Source organism: Musa acuminata, chromosome BXJ3-11, assembly GCF_036884655.1.
Source record: "Musa acuminata AAA Group cultivar baxijiao chromosome BXJ3-11, Cavendish_Baxijiao_AAA, whole genome shotgun sequence".
Classification (NCBI taxonomy): Eukaryota; Viridiplantae; Streptophyta; class Magnoliopsida; order Zingiberales; family Musaceae; genus Musa; species Musa acuminata.
In genome coordinates, this window is record NC_088359.1 from 3,209,528 (window position 1) to 3,236,754 (window position 27,227).

A 27,227-nucleotide genomic window follows, 5' to 3' on the forward strand; every position below is an offset into this window, starting at 1 on the left:
TCTTTCATTCTCTCTTTTCAGTTCTCATAGCCTATATTATTAATTTAGCAAGTCTCATATAGTCCCACATTAAGAAAATCAAGTTTGATATCTCCTGTTTAAACTATAAATAAAGGCCTGTGCATTATAGTCAGATACACCACAAGAAAACCTAAGTGTTTGCTTTGGGTTTAAGTCCACACTTAGTTAAATAGTTTGGGCTTATAGTTTGGATTTTTCTTGTTAGTATTTTCAGTGTTTTATGACCTAGGAACATAGGCATTTGTAATTGTCCTCTTTCTATAATCTATGAATTCGTGCTCTACCAATCAAATAAGAAAAATTATATTTCAACGTGGAATGAATAAGATAAATTCTACCAATCAGATAAGCAAAATTATATTTCAACGTGGAATGAAAAAGATAAATTCTACCAATCAGATAAGAAAAATTATATTTCAACGTGGATGGTAGAAGGAGCCTTTTTCTTAGCTTGATGGCCTCTCTCTCTCTCTCTCTCTCTCTCTCTCTTTAAACAGGATCCTCCCTCTCTTTCTCTTTCCTTCTCCCACCTCTTCTTCTTTTGTTCTTCTCTGTTTCCGTTTCCATCTTTCTTTCTCCTATTTCTTTCTTCTTCACCCTTTTCTTTTTCTTCTTCTCTTCCTTGCCTCTGTGTTCTTTCTTTATCTCCCACAGCTCCCACTTAGCCTTTGTTTTTTTTACTTTTTATATTTTAATTCCCGTAATCTTTACATTTATAATTAGAACCTCAGATTATGGGATCCCATGTCGAACTCGGGGGGTCATGATATAACAATAAGTCGAGTCAATCATCTAATTAACATTACATATTAACTAAATGACTTTGAGTCAATATATCCTTGTCGATGTCACTTTAGTAACATAGAAAAATCAGATCCTTGGTGACGTATCAGCCAGGGTGTTCGCCCAATTAGAGTCCTTTGCTTGTTGACCCAGCAAACTTGGAAATCAAGTTTCCTTCCCAAGTAACATCATCATTAAATGAGGATTACAAGAAAAATAAATCCAAGTCAACGACAACCCTATTGTACATTCGAATTAGTAAGCTCTGCTAGCCCAATTCAAGATATATGGACTTGTAGAATTCCTTCTCTTTCTTTCTTTCATTGAAACTACTAAAAACAGTGAAGTTACATCCTAGAACTATTGATGACATCTGGATTAGGGAGCTACAAAAGTCTAAATACACGCTTGAAATTAGTACTAGTATTCGATGGATTCAAGAGATGATAGCCATTGCTCTGGACTTTGTAGAATATTTTTGCTCAGCTTGCTTTCATTCATCCATCCCTCCTAACGTATCAGTCAGAGTGAAGTAGGGTGTTGAATGAGGTCTGTTTCGCTGAAACTACTTAATAATTTAAGTGAAGATATGAAATCATATTATGTTTGTAAGCATAAAAAATAATATTATGTTTCTTCGCAAGAAGATATTATTATAATTATAAGAATCCTTCACATCAAAAGAGTCTCTTAAGAGATTTTAGAATAATCAAACTTTTTTATTCATCAATAATTATAATTAAAATCTAATTAAATCTATGATATATCTTACTTAATGAGATAAAATTATATAGTTTATGAATTTTGACCTAAGTTTCTATTAACTTAGGTGATTGCAACGATTTCACACCACAATCTATTAACTTTGCCCTTTACTCGGGTTTCTGTTAGTGGGGATATTAAGGGACACTATCATCATATGGATCGGTCGTGTCTGTCATTTTCTAGGTGAAGAAAAGTCATGCATGTTTCATCAACATTCTCAAACACAAACACCGCACATCGACTGTCCCAGCTTCACTTCATTCTCTTGGTAGTTTCGGCGAACGAGAAAGCAAGCTGAGAAAACGTATTCGATGGAGTCCAGACCAATGGGATGCAAGACTAGAGGAAGCAACTTACGCTTTGGGAACGACTTCTTTAACAAGGCCGGCGTCTTGATGGAGACAGGACCAAGAAGACCGACCGGGAGGAATCGTTCGACATTTTTAGTATATATATAGGCGTCCTAACTTCGAGTTGTTTGTGACCAAATCGAGAGAGAGAGAGAGAGAGTAACTCTGCATGGATCCGAGACTAGAGGAAGCAGCTTATGCGGGATACCTCACTTTGTTGCGGCGTTTGCTACAAGAAGACCGGCTCCTGCTCCACAGGCAAAGCATCGCCGCGGCTCACCTGTCGGACAGCCCCCTCCACATCGCTGCATCGCTCGGCCACTCCGACCTGGTCCGGGAGATCCTCGCCGTAAACCCGGAGCTCGCGCATGGCCGCAACCGCGAAGGCCTTTCCGCCTTGCACCTGGCCGCTGCCCAAGGCCACTTATCCGTGGTGACCGAGCTGCTGCAGTACGCAGCCGCTGCCAATCTCTGCTTGGCGACCGACAACGATGGCTTCATGCCCGCCCACGCTGCAGCCTTACAAGGCAGGCTTGATGTGTTGACAGTGTTACTGGATGCGTGCCCGGAGTCCTCGCGAGCTGTGACATCTCAAGGTGACTCCATCCTTCATCTTACTGTGAAATCAAACAGCTTCGAGACCGTGCAGTTCTTGCTGGACAGAACGGATGAGAACGATGAGCTACTCAACTCTGGAGATGCGAAAGGCAACACCGTCCTGCACCTTGCTGTGGCCAGAAAACATCTGCAGGCAGGTATTCCTGATCCCGATTAGAGGAAATAGATTTAAATGTCTTCTTCTTCACAAGGTGTTTATGCATCTCTGTACCTCCTGAGACGAGAGCTTTCCCACAACAAAAGTTGAATACTCTTTGCATTTCATTCAAAAAAAGCAAATGGAAATACCAAGGAACTTCCTGTTCATAGCTCTGGTAATACCATTGAATGCAGATCGTGAAGTTGCTTCTGGGACGGCGAGGTATCGAAGCTAACGCCACCAACATGAGAGGCGACACCGTCCTTGATATGCTACTGGATTCACCCTGCCAACATGGAGATCTATTGTTGGGAGAACTGATTCGGGCAGCAGGTGGAAGAACCACCGCAGAAGAAGAGAAGACTCGGCCGAAATCGTCACCGAGCGACGCCAGAGCCTCTGTCGCCTCACGCGGAAGCCGACCAAATCGTTGGCACCCCTTCCGACGCCAGGCTCGACCTTCTAAGGATGACCACAGCGCCCGAAAAGTATGGCGTGAGCCTGAAGAAAGGTATAACAACAAACCAGCAGCACTAATGGTGGTGGCGACGTTGATCGCCACCATCACATTCGAAGCTGGGTTGAACCCCCCAGATGAGTTGAAGGACCCCTTCACTTCTAGTCTCAAGTTATTCCTACTGTTCGACATGTTCGGGTTGTTTGCATCCTTGAGCATCATTCTTTTATTGATATGTTGTGTGCCAAGACGGAAGAAAATGGTAATGGGAATCCTAAAGTGGATTCTATGGCTGGCGGTGTTCTCGACGGCGTTAGCATTCTTGATCGCCATTAGGCGAATATTTTTCTATCCACCCTACACTACCATCCTTCTCCTGAGCTGGTTCGGAATCATCAGTCTCTTCATGGTTTGGGTGTGCTTTAGAGCGATCAGGTGGTTGTTGCGCAAAGGTGGATGCTGGAAGAAGAAAGATGGAGAAGGAGAAAGCCACGGAGGCCCCACAAGGGCTGTTGCCATCTGCACGAAGATTGTGGTGGGGGTGTTGATAATAATTCTTTTAGGCGGATTTCTTATTGTAAATTTATTAGTGTTTTTTTTTATACAGTAAATAGGTCAATAATAGAATAATATGACCTATCATTATTCTTATATGGTTTATCCTTCATCATCTTTTAAAGTTACTTTATCTTATTTTCAGAATGTAATTTGCTTTTATGTATTTTGTTCCACGGTATATAGTTAGTAAATCTGTAACTTTAATCATTATTAACTTTGGTTTTGTTGTTACAGATGATTTATGAGAGTTTTGTGGAACATTATATCTCTTACATATTAATGATGTATTTATTTAAAAACACTGGATTCAGCAGATCTAAAACTTATCAATAGTTCAATGATGCACTAATATATTCATAAAATCTTAAATATCTGAATCATTATCCAGACTTGAATCAATTAGAACCGACATAATATTAAATGGTGCATAAAAGATAACAATAATCTAATGTATAGAATTATCACTTATTAACAACTGTGTGATATAAGGTAGGGCGTGTGCCTGTACTTATGTTGCACTTAAAAAAAAAACGTAATTAATCCTTCATAAATACTTTTTTTATTATATGAAAGGAATTTAGAATATCTTTTATGTCTAATTTGGATTTTTTTTCTGTATCAACTATAATATTTTTTAATAATATTATTAGTTTTAATTTTAATCTTTTAGGATATTTATTTTATTTGGAAAAATAATGAATGTATTCTTCAAATATGCATTATGCAACCCCTCTGCTACATGTTTTTATTGTCATCCACTCTTTCGCTTATTATTATTTTTTTCTCTTAAAGTCTAGTGTCACAATTTATTGTTCGATTACATTTTCTTTTTCTTTTTCATCAAGCTTTTAAAATTTGTTCTATAATGAAGATGGATTTACAACTATAGACTTGTCATATGTTTTTTTTTTTTTTTATAAAAATAAGTATTTATTATTTTTATATATGTTATATGTATAGTAATATGGTTAACTTCCCCAAAAATCAAAATTCAATATATGAATTTATGATTTCATAATAAAATTACAAGTTATCATCAATTTCAATTGAAATGAGTAGGAAGAACTCACCTCAATCATAGATCACATGACTATTAGCTTGGCACAAAGAGCAGACCTATGTCATATAATAGACACCTAAGTCCCACACAAAAAAGTTTAATATAAAGATTCTTCAATTTACTATTATCAATATCAATTACTGTTTACTCATGATTTTATTTTTTATTTCAATCTTAATTTAAACATCAAAGGGATTAGACGAGACGTTCCACTTTATCCTTTTTATACATTGACCATCAAATGAGCAAACAAGCATTAGAGTCATCCTTTTAGTTATCTTTGAACTCCTTACACAGGTGGCCTAACACCGCGTCAAACTAATTGAAACATCATCCATAATCAATCCCATCATTTTAATATTAAATTGATGGTTCATGGATATTGATAAATACATTTAGCCTTACATCAATTAAGAAAATAGATAAATCAATACCTTATAAGCTACTAGTGTCACCATCTATCTTTAGAATACCTTTTGGTCATCAAATTGTAGGAATTCTCTTAAAATGAATAATTCCACACGAGTATAAGTATTTGTTATAAAAGATATTTTTTTTTAAATTACAAGAAACTAATTTGAACCCTTTTGGTTGAAATTTTTTTTTGCCATTTCGATTCGAGAGGGTTAAAAAGGCACTATACTTTTGTAAAAATACAGTAATTTTTATTTTATGAAATATTTTTACACAATACTTATATATATATATATATATATATATATATATATATATACGTTACGTGTCGGAATAAATCGGGTCAACACTCATCATAAGATTCCACATGAGTCCAAAAGACGCGTCATCGGCAATATGGCAAAGGCGCAATACATGATGCTGTCCATGTATCATCACATACGTACAATATCATGACGTGGTGAGAGGACGAGTGCAGCAACATCATACCTAACAAATTGGACCTCAATACAAGTGTAAGTTCGGAATCGGAATCGTGATGCATGGTTGAGTCACAAATTGGACCGCATCGTTATCAACATTACTCATTTCCTAGCCATCAATCATCACAGTTTTAGGTTTAGAATGTAGGAATATTTACATAATAATAAGATATATTTTGGGTCCAAGATATGTCACAATTGATGCCACGTCGCATTATAGCCGGGTCGGCAAGGGGAGAACCCCCACACGCTAAGTCAGAAAGGTTTTTCTCAACTGCTTAGAGATTTCCTCAAAGCCCCCTGCAAGATTAAGCTTTCATCAAGGATGTCGATCTTGGACCGATGAGATGAAAATAGTTTGAGGGTAAAAGACTTTGTGAGTGAGTCTGCATGTTGATCAGTTGTATGTACGTGAGAAACACAAAGTTGATGTCTGACAACTTAATCTCGCACGAAGTGGAAGTCGATGGCAATGTGTTTCATCGGGTTCCTACACATAAATCGAAGTCGAGAGGGGTTTTTCCCAACTTGACTCCTCTGAAGTCAAGTATTGAATGGAGTTTTGGGAATTCTTTCTTCTTCTAACGTCGATTAAGAGGTTAGCTTTTATACTTACAAGCGAGGGTCATAGTGATCTGATTATGGTAGCCGACTCCTCAAGCGATCGGCCTATACTTTTGTACGAGTACCGATCGACCCGTATAGATCTACGTCGCGCGACGTCATTTCGAACTTTTCGAAGTCACTTTGTATTATGCGATGTTGTCTTGTACAACTTTGGATGGTGCGGGAAGGGGTGATCGCCCACCCGACTCGGAGGTGCCATGTCGACGTGAAGTACCATAGGCTCCATGTTTGCACTAATGTGTTTGCTGATTATGACCATTGGGTCGATACTTTTTATCACATAGTATCACATCAATCATATATTTATATAAATAACATGACACCTCATATATATATATATATATATATATATATATATATATATATATATATACACGTGGAACCCACTCCACTGGTGAAGTCCATGAAACGTGACAGTTATGTCTCAGCCCATCTGGCAAAGCCCAATAAGATAAAAGGTCGTGGTGCCTTAAAAGAACGAATGGAAGAATCCGCTACAGTGGCTCTCAAAGCACAGCGCCTAAAATAAACCTACCTTTCTGTACCTGAATCGATCGCTTGCGAGCCATACGCATCAACAACATGCTTTACGTTTCCGTTGTTTGGCCCGAGAATAAGCTGGTGACAAGAAAGCAAGCAGGTTTGTCCGTCCCATGAATGCAGAGTCGTCCGTCCTCTGCGTTGCTTGCCCCCACCATAAGTTATCCCCCCAAAGATTTCTTTTTCTTGCTTTCGTTTCCTTCTATCTTCTTTGTTACCGATGGAGAAGTTGAACCCAAAGGTGAGCTTTGCTGCATTAGTGAAGCGTCTTCTTGTGGTGCCTCTTATGTTGCCTGTGGTACTTTTGACTTCAAAGCCCAGATCCTTATTTATTGTTTCAAAAAATCTGATTTTTCCGATGTACTATGGGACTTGCCAAACTAAGCTGGTGTCTTGATGGAGACAGGACCAAGAAGACCGAGCGGGAGGAATCGTTAGAGATTTTTAGCCTATATATAGGCGTCCTAACTTCGAGTTGTTTGTGACCAAATCGAGAGAGAGAGAGAGAGAGTGTGTGTGTGTGTGTAACTAAGCATGGATCCGAGGCCACTGCAGTCCATTTTAGGCTTGTGATTGGAGCAGTTCCTCCTTCTTGTTGAGCCTCTCCACCAGACGCCAAAGAGACGACTGGGTCATCGAGCTCACAGTGGCCACTGCAGTCCATTTTAGGCTTGTGATTGGAGCAGTTCCTCCTTCTTGTTGAGCCTCTCCACCAGACGCCAAAGAGACGACTGGGTCATCGAGCTCACAGTGGCCACTGCAGTCCCTTTGAAGCATCTTATCCCATGAAATCGATGCGGTGCAAACGCAGCGAGGGAGACGAAAGCCGAACGGCGAGTGGGATAGCAACAGCGTGCGATATTTTGATCGCTTTCTCGATCTCGTAGCTCATGACGATGCTAATTTTTTTTGGATGAATAATCACCTTTTTTTTTTTTCTCGTCTTCGTTGGACGACTTTGACCTCTTCCGATTTTGCAGCTTTAGCTGATCTAATATAATCTTCTTTACTTTTCAAAAGAACAAAAAAAAATCATCCACGCTTTGGGACAAGCCGACATGGCTCGCTCCATCATCACTTTCCAACTAGTTTCAGCGAAAGAAAAATGGGAGTGGGAACAAAAAATCTGCACAGGACGTCTCCATTTCAAGGATCCGCTGAAGCAATGTTTATCAATATATTAGCAGTCGAAATCTTTCATTTATTGTGAATATTTATTTGGATGGTACAAGTGGCAGAATTCCAATGGAATTAAGCATTCTGTGTAAGAGATCAAATCAATGTTAGTTAACCATTCATATGTATCAGATAGCAGACAGGTCGTGTCTGTCATTTTCTACGTAAAGAAAAGTTAGGAAAAGCTATATCATAAGTCCATCATGTTTCATCAACATTCTCAAACACAAATACCGCACATCGACTGTCCCACCTTCACTTCATTCTCTAGATAGTTTCGGCGAACGAGAAAGCAAGCTGAGAAAAAGTATTCTACCAAGTCCAGACTAATGGGGTGCAAGTCCAGAGGAAGCAACTTACGTTTTGGAGACGACTTCTTCAACAAGGCCGGCGTCTTGATGTAGACAGGAACAAGAAGACCGAACGGGAGGAATCGTTAGAGATTTTTAGCCTATATATAGGCGTCCTAACTTCGAGTTGTTTGTGACCAAATCGAGAGAGAGAGAGAGAGAGTGTGTGTAACTAAGCATGGATCCGAGACTAGAGGAAGCAGCTTATGCGGGAGACCTCACTTTGTTGCGGCGTTTGCTACAAGAAGACCGGCTCCTGCTCCACAGGCAAGCCATCGCCGCGGCTCACCTGTCGGACAGCCCCCTCCACATCGCTGCATCGCTCGGCCACTCCGACCTGGTGCGCCGTAAACCCGGAGCTCGCGCATGGCCGCAACAGCGAAGGCCTTTCCGCCTTGCACCTGGCCGCTGCCCAAGGCCACTTATCCGTGGTGAACGAGCTGCTGCAGTACGCAGCCGCTGCCAATCTCTGCTTGGCGACCGACAACGATGGCTTAATGCCGGCCCACAATGCAGCCTTACGAGGCAGGCTTGATGTATTGACTGTGTTACTGGATGCGTGCCCGGAGTCCGCGCGAGCTGTGACATCGCAAGGTGACTCCATCCTTCATCTTACTGTGAAATCAAACAGCTTCGAGACCGTGCAGTTGTTGCTGAACAGAACGGATGAGAACGATGAGCTACTCAACTCTGGAGATGCGAAAGGCAACACCGTCCTGCACCTTGCTGTGGCCAGAAAACAGCTCCAGGTAGGTATTCCTGATCCCGATTAGAGGAAATAGATTTAAATGTCTTCTTCTTCTTCACAAGGTTTTTATGCGTCCCGTACATCTTGAGACACAGCCTTGTCATAGCAAAAAGATACAAGTATTTTGCATTTCATTCACGAAAAGCAAATGGAAATAGTAAGGAGCTACATGTTCAAATTAAATTCAGACACAAATAAAACATCATCATAGTACAACATAAATCTCATAATATTTAGATTTAATAATTTTAGAAATTTAAATCTCCTAAAAAATAACTTAGATAAACAGAATTCTGGTTTTTCTCCATTACCCCCTTTATTTGAAATAAGTTCTCGATGAAAATATCATATTAAATAATTATTTATGAATATGACATAATATTAATAATGATGTCTAATAGTGCTTATTCTTTTAACATGTTCAATAAATATCTTGGGTGATAATCCTTTTGTTAATGGATCTCTAATCATAAGGACAATGCTAATATATTCAATTAATATTATTTATTTCTAAACTTTCTTTTTTCACCGCTAAATATTCCATTTTCATATATTTATCACCTTTATAGCACTCACTTTTAAAGAAGAATACTATTACAAAATTATCATAATAAAGTTCTAAATTTTTTTAAAGAGTAAATCATGAAAACGAGATTTGAGCTTTTGAATTGTAGCCTTAAAACATGTCACAAACTAAACTTCTATGATGAATGTAGCAATGATGGACTGCTTTGCCCTCATCCACAAAATTGCTCCTCAACTAAAAGGAACAAATGGTCAAGTGTTATTTTTTTATATCAACACATCTAGCAAAATCTGAATCTAAACATCCAATTACTTCGAGATTATTTGATCTCCTATGGGCGAGTATATAATCCTTCATTCCTCATAAATATCTTATAACTTTCTTTATAGCTTTTTAATAGTCAAATCTAGAATTACTTTGATATCTGCCCAATATTTCAATAGCAAAACTAATGTATGACCTAATACAAATTTAGGCATGCATTTAACTTTCCACGATAGATACATAAGGAATTCTTTTCATTTGTTCCAATTCATTCTTTGAACATTGCATAAGATAAATTTACCCCCTTTCCAAATTGGAATAATACCTCCTAAATAATTTTTTTTTACTTTTTAAAAATTTTATTAATATATTTTTTATGAGATAATCCTAACAATCCTTATGATTGATCTTAAAATATTTTAATTCCTATCACATACATGGGTTGCCTCTCTCATATTTTTTTAATTCAAAGTTTTTAGAAAGATATTTTTTATTTCATATAATAAACTAAGATTATTAGTAGCAAGCAAAATATCATCAACATTTACAATCCAAAATATAAACTTGCTCCTGCCAACCTTCATATATGTACATAGATCAACAGTATTTGCATAAATGTAAAGGATTTTATGTATCATTAAACTTAAGATATCACTATCGAGAAGTTTGTATAAATTTATATATTGATTTCTTAAGTTTATATATCATGTGTTTTTCATATCTATTTTGTATAACTCTAAGTTATAACGAGCTACTAAGATCGTAAAAATTCTGAAAAAATCTTTTCTGAAGAATAAATAAAAAATCTTTTATAATCAATGCTCTCTCTTTGAGTGAAACCTTTAGCACCAAATCTGACCATGATCATGTGTCTATTGATATTATCATTCAAGTAATATTTGATATTAAAGGCCTATTAATAATCGACCTTTTTTACATCCTTAAGGTAATTCATCAAAGGTCTCAAACTTGATTTTCATTCATATATTTTAATTTTTGCATTAACCTATCTTTATAGAAATTATAGTTTCAATGGCCTATGAAAATAAAACTGGACCATCAAATATCACTAAGTCATAATTATTAGAAATAATAGATCTCCTTTATCTTTGAGATATTCTTAATGTTATTTTTTGTGATTCACTAATTATAGATTGATTGATATTTATTGGAATGATTGATCATTTATTTATTTATTGCTCTTGAACATTATCGAATTGTTTAACAGTTTGGGGAACAACAACATTGAAGTTACTAGTAAAGCTACCTCTATTTGAATTTTTTAAATAATTATATTTCGTGATTCACCACTCTCACTTATTTTACAATTCTGGGAATAAAATCTATACCTCTTAGATTATAAATATTAAATAATAAAAACATAATTTGATACGATAATAAGATAAACAAATTCAAAAATAAAAGTTATAAATATTAAATCATGACTCTGATACCATATCTAAAGAGTTTAATTCTTGCACAATTAAAACATCATTGTGCACGACATAAATCTCATGATTTTTAGATTTAGTGTTTTTTTTAATCAACTTTAATTGAAAAAAAAATACCTTGACATAATTCTAGTTTCCATTGTTTTGACATATGCTATCGATGAAAATATGATCTAAGGATGGAGAGAGGATCATGTTCCAAATTTACAGGGACAAAAGATGTCTTTCGTCAAAATATTAATTTGAAATTAATATCTATTCATTAGGAAGACACGTCTATCCGAGAATTACATCTTTTATCGTTAATAGATACGATCATTTAATATCATAAGAATCAAAAGTCATGTGTGCCACGTTAATTCTGACACATAGCTCGAATGAATGCAGACCGTGAAGTTGCTTCTGGGAAGGCGAGGTATCGAAGTTAACGCCACAAACATGAGAGGCGACACCGTCCTCGATATGCTACTGGATTCACCCTGCCAACATGGAGATCTATTGTTGGGAGAACTGATTCGGGCAGCAGGTGGAAGAACCGCCGCAGAAGAAGGGAAGACTCAGCCGAAATCGTCACCGAGTGATGCCAGAGCCTCTGCCACTGTCGCGTCACACAGAAGCCGACCAAATCGTTGGAACCCCTTCCGACGCCAGGCTCGACCTTCTAAGGATGACCGCAGCCCCCGAAAAGTATGGTCTGAACCTAAAGAAAGGTACAACAACAAACCAGAAACACTAATGTTGGTGGCGACGTTGATCGCCACCATCACATTCCAAGCTGGGCTGACCCCCCCTGGTGGGTCTAAGCAGAAAGATGATGGTGGGCCGACTCCCCCGAATGCAGAAGTCAATTTTGATGGGAGTTCAAGTGAAGGGGAGGCAGTTCTAAAAGATGGTCTCAAGTTATTCCTGCTGTTCGACTTGTTCGCGTTGTTTGCATCCTTGAGCATCAACCTCTTGTTGATATGTTGTGTGCCCACACAGACTAAAATGGTGACGGGAACCCTAAAGTGGTTTCTATGGCTGGCGGTGTTCTCGACGCCATTAGCATTCTCGACCGCCATTATGCGAATACTTCCCTATCAGCTCGACACTGTCATCCTTCTCATGAGTTGGTTGGGAATCCTCAGTCTCTTCATGGTTTGGGTGTGCATTAGAGCGATCAGGTGGTTGTTGCGCAAAGGTGGATGCTGGAAGAAGAAAGATGGAGAAGGAGGAAGCCACGGAGGCCCCAGAAGGGCCGTTGCCATCGGCGCGAAGATTGTGGTGGGCGTGTTGATAATAATTATTTTTGGAGTAGTTCTTATTGTAAATTATTTAGTGTTTGTTTATGTAGCAAATAGGTCAAATAATAGAATAATATGATCTATCATTATTCTTATATGGTTTATCCTTTATCATCTTTTAAAGTTACTTTATCTTATTTTCAGAATGTAATTTGCTTTTCTGTAAACTTGTTCCTGTACGTCATCATCTATATAAAAATTAATGGAAGTTCATTTTAGTGTGTTTTCCATTTTTTTACACAGTATATAGTAAATATGTAACTTTAGTCTTTATTAACTTTTGTTTTGTTCTCACAGATGATTTATACAAATTTTGTGGAACGCTACATCTCACACATATTAGTGACTTATTAGGAAATTTATTTCGGTGAAGGAAAAACTGACATATATATAATAAAAAAAATTAGGAAGAAATATTTGTTTGAACCCTTAGCCAACAATTTTTGCATCTTGATCACATAAAGGATGACACATGTTCGATCGATTGGCTAATACGTGGATGGGATCCAAAGCTAATAAAGATCACTTTTAAGTCCATTCTAATTGAGATCAAGACCTTACAGAAGATTAAGTCAGGAAGTCCCCAGTAAGACTCCTTTGATACTTAGGGTTAATAAAAGTAATCAATTATCTTGAGCCATAAGCCCCCATGTATAGACTAGAGGGTCTTTTTATAATGTGATAGATAACCAAGGAATTAGATCATAATGATTACCTAGAACAGTCATACGTATCATCTATTAATAAGTTATGGTAACATGCATCGAACTCAAGAGCATGAAGTAATAATTCATTGAATCAGCCTTTCGATCAATGCTATATAACTGATCTTATGGGACCGAATCGATATATCGATTATATGGTTCAAGCCCACACATATAAAAAATCTTGTCAGGCTACTAACCTAATAAGGTCAAATCCCTCAAGACATATCAACCAAATGGGAGTAGAGTATTGGCTTGATGGGAGTGATGTATAGGTGATTGCCTACATGTCATGCCTCTCATATCAGAAATAGTGTTGATTGTATAATTAGATTTGATCATTAACTAGATTATCATAATGTTTATTCATTTATTTTTCTCTATTTATATAGGAAGAAATTTAAAAAATAAAATTTATGTTTATAGATAGATTAATAGCCTTGTATTATCAATAAATTATAAATAATTAGATTATATTATAATAATAATAATAATAATAATAATAATAATAATAATAATAATAATAATAACTGAAGGTGATAACTAGTGATAAATAATTTATGTTTATAGATAGATTAATAGCCTTTTTACAGGGGACTTTAACTGAAGATGTCTTTATGCAGCAACCCCCTGGTTTTGTTTATCACCAGTATCCAAGACATGTCTACAAATTACAAAAAGTCATTTATGGACTCCGTCAAGCTCCACGAGCTTGGTATACTGAACTTGGATCATTTCTGATATCAATTGGCTTCATTAACTCCAAGCTGATACCTCTTTATTCCTACGACAACAACATGGAAATACAATATATCTTCTAGTATATGTAGATGATATTATTGTTACAAACAATGATCCCTTGGAGATTCAGACATTTTTAAAGCAATTGGCTGATCGATTCTCCCTCAAAGATTTAGGACTCTTGAGCTACTTTCTGGGAATGGAAGTAATATTTACATCCTCAGGTCTCCTCCTTTCACAGAGAAAGTATAATCAAGACTTATTATCAAAGACAAATATGTAGGATGCGAAAGAAGTTGCTACTCCTCTCTCTACTAGTGAATCACTCAAATTATGTGATGGCAATCCTACCACGGACTCAACTCGATACCGACAAGTACTTGGCTCCTTACAGTACTTGGCTCTCACCCGTCCAGATATCTCATTTGCAGTCAATAAATTATCTCAATACATGCACCAGCCTTCTGCTATGCATTGGTCTGCGGTTAAACAAATTTTACGGTATCTTAAAAGGACCCTTAATCATGGTCTCTTTCCCCACAAAACCACTCAACTTCATCTTCACGCCTTTGCTGATGCTGATTGGGCGGGAAACTTTGATGATAGAACCTCCACGTCAGGATATGTGATTTTTCTTGGATCTAATCCAATCAGTTGGAGTTCTAAGAAGCAAAAGATAATAACCCAGTCTACAACTGAAGCTGAATATCGTGCTATTGCTACCTCTGCTGCTGAACTCAATTGGGTCAAAAATCTCCTTAAGAAACTCAAAGTTAGTTCTACCCATACTCCTACAATATATTGTGACAATGTTGGAGCTACCTACTTATGTGTCAATCCAGTGTTCCACTCACGCATGAAACACATTGTCATTGACTTTTACTTCGTGCGAGATCAAGTTGTCAGACATCAACTTTGTGTCTCTCATGTCCATATGGCTGATCAACCAAGTATCCTTGACAGGAGCTCGATCTTGCGGGGGCATGATAACAGAGAGATTTCCTCTGATAATAGAAAGATTTCCTCAACTGCATAGCAGATAAGATTTCCTCAACTGTATGAGGCAATCTCTCTGCTCAGTTAAAGAAATCTTATCTTTCACCATGTATAAATAGACTTCATATGATACTAATTGAAATGTGTTTTTCTTCGTTCTCTCGTTTCTTCGGTACTCCTCTCCTTAAAATAGTAGTTAGATGCACTTTAGCATAGTTTGCTAGCCAATTGGCAACTCTGTTACATTTATGATATCAAGAAAGAGTTAAAACGTCTTAACGATAAAGGGAGGATGCTTAAAGGAAATTGGGATGTGCCACTTAGGATGTCCACAAAGCACTTCAAATCAATTTCAATATGAATACTACTGAAACATCGAATAAGATTTTAGAGAGGCTACGATGAATATATGCAACTAGCAAAAAGGACACCACTAGTATTAAAATGCCAAAAACTAGTACCCTCCTTAACATATTGATTGAAAGAGTTACCACAGTTCAATTTTAGCCACCAAGATTGAGGCCTAGTTCAAGAGATCGTTTCATAGAAACTTTAGAATGATCCTATAATAATAATAATAAATTATCCTAACAAAGATAGTATTAGAAGAAGCTTTGAGTTGCTAAAAGATCCAATTTGAAGGAGGAAAAGAGGAAGAGAAGTTTGATTTTGATAGCTTTCCAAAGAAAAACAACTATAAGACAAGAGAAAAAAAGATAGACAAAAGTCTTATTGTTAGCAAGGCAGAAAATATACAAATTGGAGGTAGAGAAACCAAGTGTGACAAGTCTTTCTGTGGGAAAGTGGTGAAGCAACAATTTTCAGGAAAAAGTTTTGATTCAGTGAATCACTAGGAGATATCACAAATGACACCACCAATCCCCACCGGAGAAGAGTAAGTCTGTGTTGAGAATCAAAAGATAAATAGATTTAGTGGATGAAAAACTTGTGCTATTAGAAATAAAAAATCATCTTTATAAGACTAGAAGATGTCAACAAGAGAGGTACTAAACCAAGAGTAGAATAAATTCGAATTCCAACATCCATTAATTAAGAGAAAAGAATCCTTCACATTAGGAACAAATACATCTATTTTTTTGAAATACTGGTTTGAAAGCAATCACGGAGCATATTGATAGAATAGCCATCTCCCATAAATTTGCAAAACTCAAATTTCAAGAAATCCATAGCGAGCACAAATAGCTTCTGTTGGGTCCAGCCCATATGTGGGCTTGGACAAATTGGGCCTATTGAGCCCAAATCACTAATTAAGGTGAAGTAAGACAAATTAGGGCATGCAGAGAAAATGCAGAGCAGGGTGCAGCGTGCAGCGTGCAGCGTGCAGGGTGCAGCGTACGTGCACAGTGAACAACGACGACGTGCAGAGAGAAAGTAAGGTTTCTGAGTTTTCTGCTTAACGATCAGTGGCCAAACGTTGTCAGTTTCGACCCAAATTTTATGTGGAGAATCCTTGCAGCAAACTCTACAATCCTAACGGTGTTGATCTGCGGTTTACCCTCTCTAAGGTATTTTCCTGCGATATCCACTCTGTGAGACCTAGAATTCTCTTTGGAGGAGATTCACGTATGTGATGAAGATATGGTATTCTTGAGCCAAGATCTATGTTCTTGATGTTATTCTGATCCTCTAGTTATTCTAGAGAAGACCTACTGTAAACCTGTTATCATCATTATTGATAGTGGAAGTTTGAGGTGGACTACGGTCCCGTGGTTTTTCCCACATTGGGTTTTCCACGTTAAAAAGATTTGGTCTCACTGTGTGATTGATTTATTGCTCTATTGTTTATGCTGTGCTGATTGATATTTTCATTTGGATATCAAGTTGGTATTTAGATGAGGAACCTATTTTGATACACAAAGAGGGAAAGAATTATTCCGCATTAACAGGTTTCTTCCCAACAAGTGATATCAGAGCATCAGGTTGTTTGGTGCTAGTTTTCTTGTGTGATTGAAATGGAGCAGTCAGATGGTATGATTAAATTGAACTCATCAAATTATTCCACTTGGAGGCGTCTAATGGAAGATTTGCTCTATTGCAAAGATTTGTATAAGCCTATCAAGGTTAAAGATAAACCTTCTATTATGGACGATGAAGAATGGGAAGTTCAACATAGAAAAGCTATTGCCTATATTAGAAGATGGATGGATATAAACTTGCATGAGCATATTTCAGATGAAACCAGAGCTGATGTTGTTTGGCAAAGGTTAGAAAATCTTTTTGCGAAAAAGACAGTGGGAAATAGAATTTCTCTCCTCAGAAGGCTTGTAAATTTGAAGTATAAAGATGGTGGTAACATTATTGAGCACATAAGCCTATTTCAGAGTCTTGCAAACAAGTTGGTTGCTATGAAAATGAATATAGATGATGAGATGCAGGGATTATTACTTCTCAGCTCTTTACCAGAAAGTTGGGAAACGTATGTGGTGACTATTTGTAACTCCACGCCAGAGGGGACTCTAACCATAGATATGGTTAAAGACAGTTTGCTAAATGAAGATGCAAGAAGGAAAGAACAGGGTGAATCTTCTTATGGTGCATTTGTTACTGAAAAACAAGAAAGACGTGGAAGAAGTCATAGTAGAAATCCATATGGTTATAGAGGAAGATCCAAGTCTAGAAGAGATATCAAATGTTTTCACTGTAACAGACCAGGTCACATGAAGAAAGAGTGTAGGTTTTGGAAGCGAGAACAGAATGAAATGAAGAAAAATGAGAAAGAGACCAATACAGTTGCTGCTGAAGGTAATATCACTATTGTCTGTGATGAAGGTTGTGTTAGCCTTGTAGCTCAGGATAGTAATTGGGTAATTGACTCTGGTGCTTCATTTCATGTTACTTCTCATGGTGATTTCTTTAGATCTTACACTGTTGGTGATTTTGGTAATGTCAGAATGGGAAACAATGGTACATCTAAGATTGTGGGTATTGGAGATATTTGCTTGGAGACCAGTATTGGGAGCAAATTGATACTCAAAGATGTAAGGCATGTTCCAGATATTCGTCTTAACTTGATATCTACAGGTAGACTTGATGATGAGGGCTTTGCACATTATTTTGGTGAAAGTAAATGGAAACTCACTAAAGGTTCTCTAATTGTGGCAAAAGGAAAGAAGATTAACTCTTTTTATGTCATGAAAGCTAAGCTACACAAATGAGAGATTAATGCAATTCGAAAAGGTGAAAGTATAGATCTTTGGCATAAGAGGCTTGGACATATCAGCGAGAAGGGACTTCAAACTCTTGCTAGAAAGCAGTTCTTACCAGAGTTGCAAGGTACATCTCTTAAATCTTGTGATCATTGCTTAGCTGGAAAAACACATAGAGTTGCATTTCAGACATATCCATCATCTAGAAGATCTGATGTTATTGATTTAGTTCATACTGATGTTTGTACTATGCAAACTAGAACTCTTGGAGGTGCTCTTTATTTTGTTACTTTTATTGATGACCATTCTAGAAAAGTTTGGGCTTTTGCTTTAAAATCTAAAGACCAGGTACTCGATGTTTTCAAGGAGTTTCATGTCAATGTTGAAAGGGAAACTGGCAGAAAGCTAAAGTGTGTTCGATCAGATAATGGTGGCGAGTACAGGGGTCCTTTTGAGAATTATTGCAGGTTCCATGGTATCAGGCTTGAGAAAACAGTTCCTAAAACTCCTCAGCAGAACGGTGTGGCAGAAAGGATGAACAGAACCATTGAAGAAAGGATTAGGTGTATGCTTTCCCATGCCAAGTTACCAAAGTCATTTTGGGGGGAGGCTATGAGAACTACAGTTGATCTGATAAATCTTTCTCCATCAGTTCCTCTGCTAGGTGATGTTCCAGAGAGAGTATGGAGAGGAAAAGATATATCTTATAATCATTTGAGAGTCTTTGGGTGTAAAGCATTTGTTCATATTCCCAAAGATGAGAGGTCCAAGCTTGATAATAAGGCAAAAGCATGTATCTTCTTGGGATATGGTCATGAAGAGTTTGGGTACAGATTATGGGATCCAGTGAACAAGAAGATTATTAGAAGCAGAGATGTTGTGTTTCTTGAAGACCAATTGTTTGATGATGGTGATAATGTTGAGAAGCCAGAAACCTCTGTTTATATTCCTTGGAGTTTGGGTCCAGTTCCTTCACCTGTAGTTCATGATGATCATGGGGGAGATGAACAGGAAGATAGTGGTGAGAATACCAGTGATGATACACCTACAGTTGATGATGCTGAACCAACTGAACAGGCACCTCCACCACCAGTTGAGATTCCATTAAGAAGATCCACTAGAGAGCGACAACCCTCTACCAGATATCCTCCACATGAGTATGTTATGCTTACTGACGGGGGAGAGCCAGAAACTTACCAAGAAGCTATTCTACATGAGAATAAGAATGAGTGGGTTAATGCCATGCAAGAAGAGATGATATCCTTGCTTGAGAACCACACCTATGACTTGGTAAAGTTGCCTAAAGAGAAGAAAGCTCTCAAGAATAAGTGGGTTTACAAATTGAAGACTGAAAGCAATAGCTCACAACAGAGATACAAGGTACAACTAGTTGTGAAAGGTTTCAGTCAGAAGAAAGGTATTGACTTTGAAGAAATATTTTCTCCGGTTGTGAAAATGTCCTCTATCCGAGTTGTTCTTGGTTTGGCTGCCCGCTTGAATTTAGAAGTTGAGCAACTTGATGTAAAAACAGCATTTCTTCATGGTGACTTAGAAGAAGAAATTTACATGGAGCAACCAGAAGGTTTCAAAGTCAAGGGAAAAGAAAATCTGGTATGTAAGCTTAGGAAAAGCTTATATGGACTCAAACAGGCACCTAGACAGTGGTACAAGAAGTTTGATTCCTTTATGATGAGCCAAGGGTATGATAGAACCACATCTGATCATTGTGTGTTTATGAAGAAATTTTCAGATGATGATTTTATTATTTTACTGCTATATGTTGATTGTTGGCCATGATGTTGGAAAAATTGAAAAGCTGAAAAGAGAGCTAAGTAAGTCTTTTGCGATGAAAGACTTGGGATCGGTGAGACAAATACTTGGCATGAAGATTCTTCGTGATAGGAAGAAAAGGAAGATTTGGCTATCTCAGGAGACTTACATTGAAAAGGTTCTTGAAAGATTCAACATGAGTAAAGCCAAAGCAGTTTGTTCTCCACTTGCAGGTCATTTCAAGCTGAGTTCAAAACAATGTCCTACAAGTGAGAAAGAAAAAGAAGAAATATCCAGAGTGCCTTACTCATCTGCAGTAGGCAGTTTGATGTATGCTATGGTTTGTACTAGGCCAGATATAGCTCATGCAGTTGGAGTTGTTAGCCGATTTCTCTCAAATCCTGGAAAGGAACATTGGGCAGCAGTGAAATGGATATTAAGATATCTAAGAGGTACTTCCAGGTTGTGTTTATGTTTTGGCAGTGATGAACCTGTGTTAGAAGGGTACACAGATGCAGACATGGCAGGTGATACTGATTCCAGGAAGTCCACTTCGGGATTCTTGATGACATTTGCAGGAGGAGCAGTCTCTTGGCAGTCTAAGTTACAGAAGTGTGTTGCTCTATCAACCACAGAAGCAGAATACATAGCAGTTACTGAAGCCTGTAAGGAAACTTTATGGATGAAAAAGTTTCTACAGGAATTGGGCTTGAAACAGGAAGTATATACTGTTTACTGTGATAGTCAGAGCGCCATTCACCTCTCCAAGAATTCAACATACCATTCTAGATCCAAGCATATTGATGTGAGATATCACTGGGTTCGTGATGTGCTTGAGATGAAAGAATTACAGTTGGAAAAAGTACATACCAGTGAGAATGGTTCAGATATGTTGACAAAGTCTTTGCCTAAGGAGAAGCTTGAAGCATGTAGGCGAAGAGCGGGCTTGGTACAGCCCACCATATGAGCTGGAGGGGGAGAATTGTTGGGTCCAGCCCATATGTGGGCTTGGACAAATTGGGCCTATTGAGCCCAAATCACTAATTAAGGTGAAGTAAGGCAAATTAGGGCATGCAGAGAAAATGCAGAGCAGGGTGCAGCGTGCAGCGTGCAGCGTGCAGCGTGCAGCGTGCAGGGTGCAGCGTACGTGCACAGTGAACAACGACGACGTGGAGAGAGAAATAGAGAGAGAAAGTAAGGTTTCTGAGTTTTCTGCTTGACGATCGGTGGCCAAACGTTGTCAGTTTCGACCCAAATTTTATGTGGAGAATCCTTGCAGCAAACTCTACAATCCTAACGGTGTTGATCTGCGGTTTACCCTCTCTAAGGTATTTTCCTGCGATATCCACTCTGTGAGACCTAGAATTCTCTTTGGAGGAGATTCACCTATGTGATGAAGATATGGTATTCTTGAGCCAAGATTCTATGTTCTTGATGTTATTCTGATCCTCTAGTTATTCTAGAGAAGACCTACTGTAAACCTGTTATCATCATTATTGATAGTGGAAGTTTGAGGTGGACTACGGTCCCGTGGTTTTTCCCACATTGGGTTTTCCACGTTAAAAAGATTTGGTCTCACTGTGTGATTGATTTATTGCTCTATTGTTTATGCTGTGCTGATTGATATTTTCATTTGGATATCAAGTTGGTATTTAGATGAGGAACCTATTTTGATACACAAAGAGGGAAAGAATTATTCCGCATTAACAGGTTTCTTCCCAATAGCTTCCAACACCAACTGGAGTTGAAAGGGGAAGAGGCACTCTAAGATTCGATAGTGCCATACTTACCATAAGCAACCTTGGCCCAAACGATATCAGCACTATTAGGAAGATAAAAAAATTCTTTTGACATGCAATGCATATTTGGTTATGTTGCATGTCCTTAATGCCCAAGCCACTGATGAACTTAGGCAAAGTGATGGTGTCCCAAGAAAGCAAGTAAAGAGACCTTTATAGAGTTGTCATAGTTGGACCAAAGGAATATGTGGGTTAATGAAGAGATTTTATTAATAACAGTAGAAGGAGACACTTAAGGAGTGTATAGGGATGGAGTTTAAGTACAAATTAATCAAGGTGACACAACCAGCTTGTGATAGAAGGGAGCCTTGCCATTTACCAAACTTGCTGGTAATCGGTTGAATGATACTATTTATACTAGAAATCGAAATGTGACAAGGGACAATCCAAATATTCACAATAAATGAAAGATTTCGACTGCTAATATATCGATAAACATTTCTTCAGCGGATCATTGAAATGGAGACGTCCTGTGTAGATTTTTTGTTCCGCTCCCATCTTTCTTTCGCTGAAACTACTTGGAAAGGGATGATGGAGCCATGTCGGCTTGTCCCGAAGCGTGGATGATTTTTTTTTCTTCTTTTGAAAAGTAAAGAAGATTATATTAGATCAGCTAAAGCTGCAAAATCCGAAGAGGTCAAAGTCGTCCAACGAAGACGAGAACAAAAAAAGGTGATTATTTATCCAAAAAAAATTAGCATGCTCGTAAGCGACAAGATCGAGAAAGCGATCAAAATATTTAAACCGGACAACTTGAAGGAAACCGACGACCGGGATAATGGTGTGGAGACCCACGAGTCTCGCTGTTAGGGTTGAAGAAGTTGATCAGCCGGACAGGACACCAAGGTGATGTTACGTTAAAGCGTTCAGCATGCAGTCCCGTGAGCACCGCAATCCAATCCGATGAAATGATGACTTCGGCAAAAACATCCATCCAATTTTTATCCGAACAATTGCGCACGCTGTTGCTATCCCACTCGCCGTTCGGCTTTCGTCTCCCTCGCTGCGTTTGCAACGCATCGATTCCTTGGGATAAGTTATTTAAACGGGACTGCAGTGGCCACTGTGAGCTCGATGACCAAGTCGTCTCTTTGGCGTCTGGTGAGGACAGGCTGTACAAGAAGGAGGAACTGCTCCAATCACAAGCCTCCATATCGATTTGTCTGCAAGCTTGTTTTCATTCATCCATCCCTCCCTCCCTCCCTCCTGATGTATCATCAGCCAGATGGAAATATAGGGTGTTGATGAGGTCTGTTTCGCTGAAACTAATTAAAAATTTAAGTGAAGATAGGTTTTAGGAAGATATTATTGTAATTAGAAGAAAAGTTAGGAAAAGCTATATCATAAGTCCATCATGTTTCGTCAACATTCTCAAACACAAATACCGCACATCGACTGTCCCAGTCTCGCTTCATTCTCTAGGTAGTTTCGGCGAACGAGAAAGCAAGCTGTGCAAAAGTATTCTGCGAAGTCCAGACCAATGGGATGCAAGACGAGAAGAAGCAGCTTACGTTTTGGAGACGACTTGGTCAACAAGGCCGGCGTCTTGATGGAGACAGGACCAAGAAGACCGAGCGGGAGGAATCGTTAGAGATTTTTAGCCTATATATAGGCGTCCTAACGTCGAGTTGTTTGTGACCAAATCGAGAGAGAGAGAGAGAGAACGAGAGTAACGCAGCATGGATCCGAGACTAGAGGAAGCAGCTTATGCGGGAGACCTCACTTTGTTGCGGCGTTTGCTACAAGAAGACCGGCTCCTGCTCCACAGGCAAGCCATCGCCGCGGCTCACCTGTCGGACAGCCCCCTCCACATCGCTGCATCGCTCGGCCACTCCGACCTGGTCCGGGAGATCCTCACCGTAAACCCGGAGCTCGCGCATGGCCGCAACCGCGAAGGCCATTCCGCCTTGCACCTGGCCGCTGCCCAAGGCCACTTACCTGTGGTGAAAGAGCTGCTGCAGTACGCAGCCGCTGCCAGACTCTACTTGGTGACAGACAACGATGGCTTCATGCCCGCCCACACTGCAGCCTTACGAGGCAGGCTTGATGTGTTGACTGTGTTACTGGATGCGTGCCCGGAGTCCGCGCGAGCTGTGACATCGCAGGGTGATTCCATCCTTCATCTTACTGTGAAATCAAACAGCTTCGAGACCGTGCAGTTCTTGCTGAACAGAACTGGTGAAAACGATGAGCTGCTCAACTCCGGAGATGCGAAAGGCAACACCGTCCTGCACCTTGCTGTGGCCAGGAAACAGCTCCAGGTAGGTATTCCTGATCCCAATTAGAGGAAATGAATTTGTCTTCTTCTTTTCACCAGGTCTTTATTCATTTCTGCACCTCCTGATATGAGAGCTTTCCCACAACAAAAGATAAATACTCTTTGCATTTCATTCAAAAAAAAGGCAAGTGGTAATACCGATGAACTTCCTGTTCATAACTCTGGTAATACGATTGAATGCAGACCGTGAAGTTGCTTCTGGGAAGGCGAGGTATCGAAGTTAACGCCACAAACATGAGAGGCGACACCGTCCTTGATATGCTATTGGATTCACCCTGCCAACATGGAGATCTATTGTTGGGAGAACTGATTCGGGCAGCAGGTGGAAGAACCGCCGCAGAAGAAGGGAAGACTCAGCCGAAATCGTCACCGAGCGATGCCAGAGCCTCTGCCACTGTCGCGTCACACAGAAGCCGACCAAATCGTTGGCACCCCTTCCGACGCCAGGCTCGACCTTCTAAGGATGACTGAAGCCCCCGAAAAGTATGGTCTGAATCTAAAGAAAGGTACAACAACAAACCAGCAACACTAATGGTGGTGGCGACGTTGATCGCCACCATCACATTCGAAGCTGGGCTGAACCCCCCTGATGGGGTTAAGCAGAAAGATGATGGGAGTTCAAGTGAAAGGGAGGCAGTCAAGTTATTCCTACTGTTCGACATGTTCGGGTTGTTTGCGTCCTTGAGCATCATTCTTTTGTTGATTTGTTGTGTGCCAAGACAGCAGAAAATTGTGACGGGAATCCTAAAGTGGATTCTATGGCTGGCGGTGTTCTCGACGGCAGTAGCATTCTCGATCGCCATTGTGCGAATGTTTTCCTATCAGCTCTCCACTGTCATCCTTCTCATGAGTTGGTTCGGAATCCTCAGTCTCTTCATGGTTTGGGTGTGCTTTCGAGCGATCAGGTTCTTGTTGCGCAAAGGTGGATGCTGGAAGAAGAAAGATGGAGAAGGAGAAAGCCACGGAGGCCCCACAAGGGCCGTTGCCATCCGCACGAAGATTGTGGTGGGCGTGTTGATAATAATTCTTTCAGGAGTATTTTCTTTTGTAAATTATTTAGTGTTTATTTATATAGTAAATAGGTCAATAATAGAATAATATGACCTATCATTATTCTTATATGGTTTATCCTTTATCATCTTTTAAAGTTACTTTATCTTATTTTCAGAATGTAATTTGCTTTAATCATTATTAACTTTGGTTTTGTTGTTACAGATGATTTATGAGAGTTTTGTGGAACATTATATCTCTTACATATTAATGATGTATTTATTTAAAAACACTAGATTCAGCAGATCTAAAACTTATCAATAGTACAATGATGCACTAATATATTTATAAAATCTTAAATATCTGAATCATTATCCAGACTTGAATATGTAAGAGCTAACCTCAGGAAATTTACCACAAGATAATTTTCAGATATACGTGGTTCGATCAATTGACCTATATCCACGGATGAAAGAGAGCAAATTACTAAGAGGAACACTTACAAATGCCTTAGGAAGATGTTTCTAGGCCATAAAATACCTTCAGCTTACTAAACAAGAAAAACTCAAACCGTAAACAGGTTTTTTTGTGGTGCCTCTTGTGCTGCCTGTGGTACATCTGACTTCAAAGCTCAGGCCCTTATTTATAGTTCCAAGACGAGACAATAAGTCTGATTTTTCCGATGTTGGACTATAGGACTTGCCAAACTAACAGAATCAATTAGAACCGACATAATATTAAATGGTGCATAAAAGATAACAAGGATTTAATGTATAGAATTATCAATTATTAACAACTATGTGCCTATACTTATGTTGCACATAATTTTATGAATCGAATCAAACACTCCACCTTATCCACTTTGATATAATCAATAATCAATCTCATCATTTTGATATTAAATCGAAGGTTCATGGATATTAAGATTGAGAAATAAAAGAAAAAATCAAAACTTTATATACTCCCAGTGTCACCATCTATCAGAATCAATCGGGTCAACACTCATCATGAAGATTCCACATGAGTCCAAAAGACGTGTGTACCGGCTTCATCGGCAAAATGGCAATGGCGCAATACATGATGCTATCCATGTATCATCACGTACGTACGATATCATGACGTGGTGAGAGGACGAGTGCAGCAACATCATACCTAACTCACCCCTTTTCCTGGACGACGTCATGCCATGGTCGTACCGCAATACAAGTGTAAGTTTGGAATCGGAATCGTGATGCATGGTTGAGTCGCAAATAGGACCGCACCGTTATCGACAGTACTCATTTCCTAGCCATCAATCATCACAGTTTTAGGTTTAGAATGTAGGAATATTTACATATTATATATATAATATGGAACACATAATTTAATATGGTTTATTTATATGCATCATGATTTTAGTTTATTTTTTTCTTCTCTATTTCTCCCGGATTCATAGAGTAATCATTTAATTAGCATGGATTGATGAATCCGTGGTTAAAGAGTTGCTGCAGTACGCAAGACGCTGCCAATCTCTGCTTGGAGAACCGACAACGACGGCTTCATGCCCGCCCACACTGCAAGCCTTACAAGGCAGGCTTGATGTGTTGACAGTGTTACCGGATGCGTGCCCGGAGTCCGATCGAGCTGTGACATCGCAAGGTGACTCCATCCTTCATCTTGCTGTGAAATCAAACAGCTTCTAGACAGTGCAGTTCTTGCTGAACAGAACGGATGAGAACGATGAGCTACTCAACTTTGGAGATGCGAAGGGCAACACCATCCTGCACCTTGCTGTGGCCAGAAAACACCTCTAGGTAGGTATTCCTGATCCCATTTAGAGGAAATAGATTTAAATGTCTTCTTCTTTTCACAAGGTGTTCACAAGGAAATAGATTTAGGACTATCATCTGACTCCTATATATAAATAAATTAGAGATGCATGATGTACATGAATAAAGTAATTGTAATTGTATGGAGAGAAGAAGATGAAAGGAAGAACAAGAGAGCAACATTGAATTACTCTTCCTGTCTAAAACCAAATACTAACTCATGCATTAAAGTGGCCGGAGAAGATTAAAGGTTTGTCTGCAGGAATGCAAACTTTTAGAGTATAATTATTGCATAATCTAGTTCATAATTAATCACCCATGGGATATTTATTATATAATTTAATTCATAGCTAATCTATCCA

The 27,227-nt window shown here is 38.7% G+C and overlaps 4 protein-coding genes across 4 annotated transcripts; all 4 read left to right on the forward strand.

Moving 5' to 3' along the window:
* The first annotated feature begins 2,078 nt into the window (after nucleotides 1–2,078).
* On the forward strand, nucleotides 2,079–3,933 carry LOC135652598 (ankyrin repeat-containing protein BDA1-like). Its single transcript, XM_065173645.1, has one exon. It carries the CDS (start codon nucleotides 2,089–2,091, stop codon nucleotides 2,692–2,694), a length of 606 nt encoding a protein of 201 aa, XP_065029717.1. The 5' UTR covers nucleotides 2,079–2,088; the 3' UTR covers nucleotides 2,695–3,933.
* Nucleotides 3,934–8,546: 4,613 nt separating this feature from the next.
* LOC135652303 (ankyrin repeat-containing protein BDA1-like) lies at nucleotides 8,547–9,113 on the forward strand. Its single transcript, XM_065173142.1, has one exon. The coding sequence runs from the start codon at nucleotides 8,547–8,549 to the stop codon at nucleotides 9,111–9,113; it is 567 nt and encodes a 188-aa protein (XP_065029214.1).
* Nucleotides 9,114–11,710: 2,597 nt separating this feature from the next.
* LOC135652304 (ankyrin repeat-containing protein At5g02620-like) lies at nucleotides 11,711–14,057 on the forward strand. Its single transcript, XM_065173143.1, has 2 exons — nucleotides 11,711–12,600; nucleotides 13,940–14,057. Exons 1-2 carry the CDS (start codon nucleotides 11,711–11,713, stop codon nucleotides 14,055–14,057), a joined length of 1,008 nt encoding a protein of 335 aa, XP_065029215.1.
* A 9,354-nt stretch (nucleotides 14,058–23,411) lies between these two features.
* LOC103970370 (ankyrin repeat-containing protein BDA1-like) lies at nucleotides 23,412–25,288 on the forward strand. Its single transcript, XM_009384124.3, has 2 exons — nucleotides 23,412–24,050; nucleotides 24,251–25,288. Exons 1-2 carry the CDS (start codon nucleotides 23,469–23,471, stop codon nucleotides 24,536–24,538), a joined length of 870 nt encoding a protein of 289 aa, XP_009382399.2. The 5' UTR covers nucleotides 23,412–23,468; the 3' UTR covers nucleotides 24,539–25,288.
* The last annotated feature ends 1,939 nt before the right edge of the window (nucleotides 25,289–27,227 follow it).

Bases quoted from the DNA above. Each gene is read 5' to 3' on its own strand.
- LOC135652304 (XM_065173143.1), top strand. From the start codon at position 11,711: ATGCAGACCGTGAAGTTGCTTCTGGGAAGGCGAGGTATCGAAGTTAAC. The intron at 12,601-13,939 runs GTTGATAATAAT...GTCTTTATGCAG, and splicing joins GCGAAGATTGTGGTGGGCGT to CAACCCCCTGGTTTTGTTTA.
- LOC103970370 (XM_009384124.3), top strand. From the start codon at position 23,469: ATGGATCCGAGACTAGAGGAAGCAGCTTATGCGGGAGACCTCACTTTG. The intron at 24,051-24,250 runs GTAGGTATTCCT...GATTGAATGCAG, and splicing joins TGGCCAGGAAACAGCTCCAG to ACCGTGAAGTTGCTTCTGGG.
- LOC135652303 (XM_065173142.1), top strand. From the start codon at position 8,547: ATGCGGGAGACCTCACTTTGTTGCGGCGTTTGCTACAAGAAGACCGGC.
- LOC135652598 (XM_065173645.1), top strand. From the start codon at position 2,089: ATGGATCCGAGACTAGAGGAAGCAGCTTATGCGGGATACCTCACTTTG.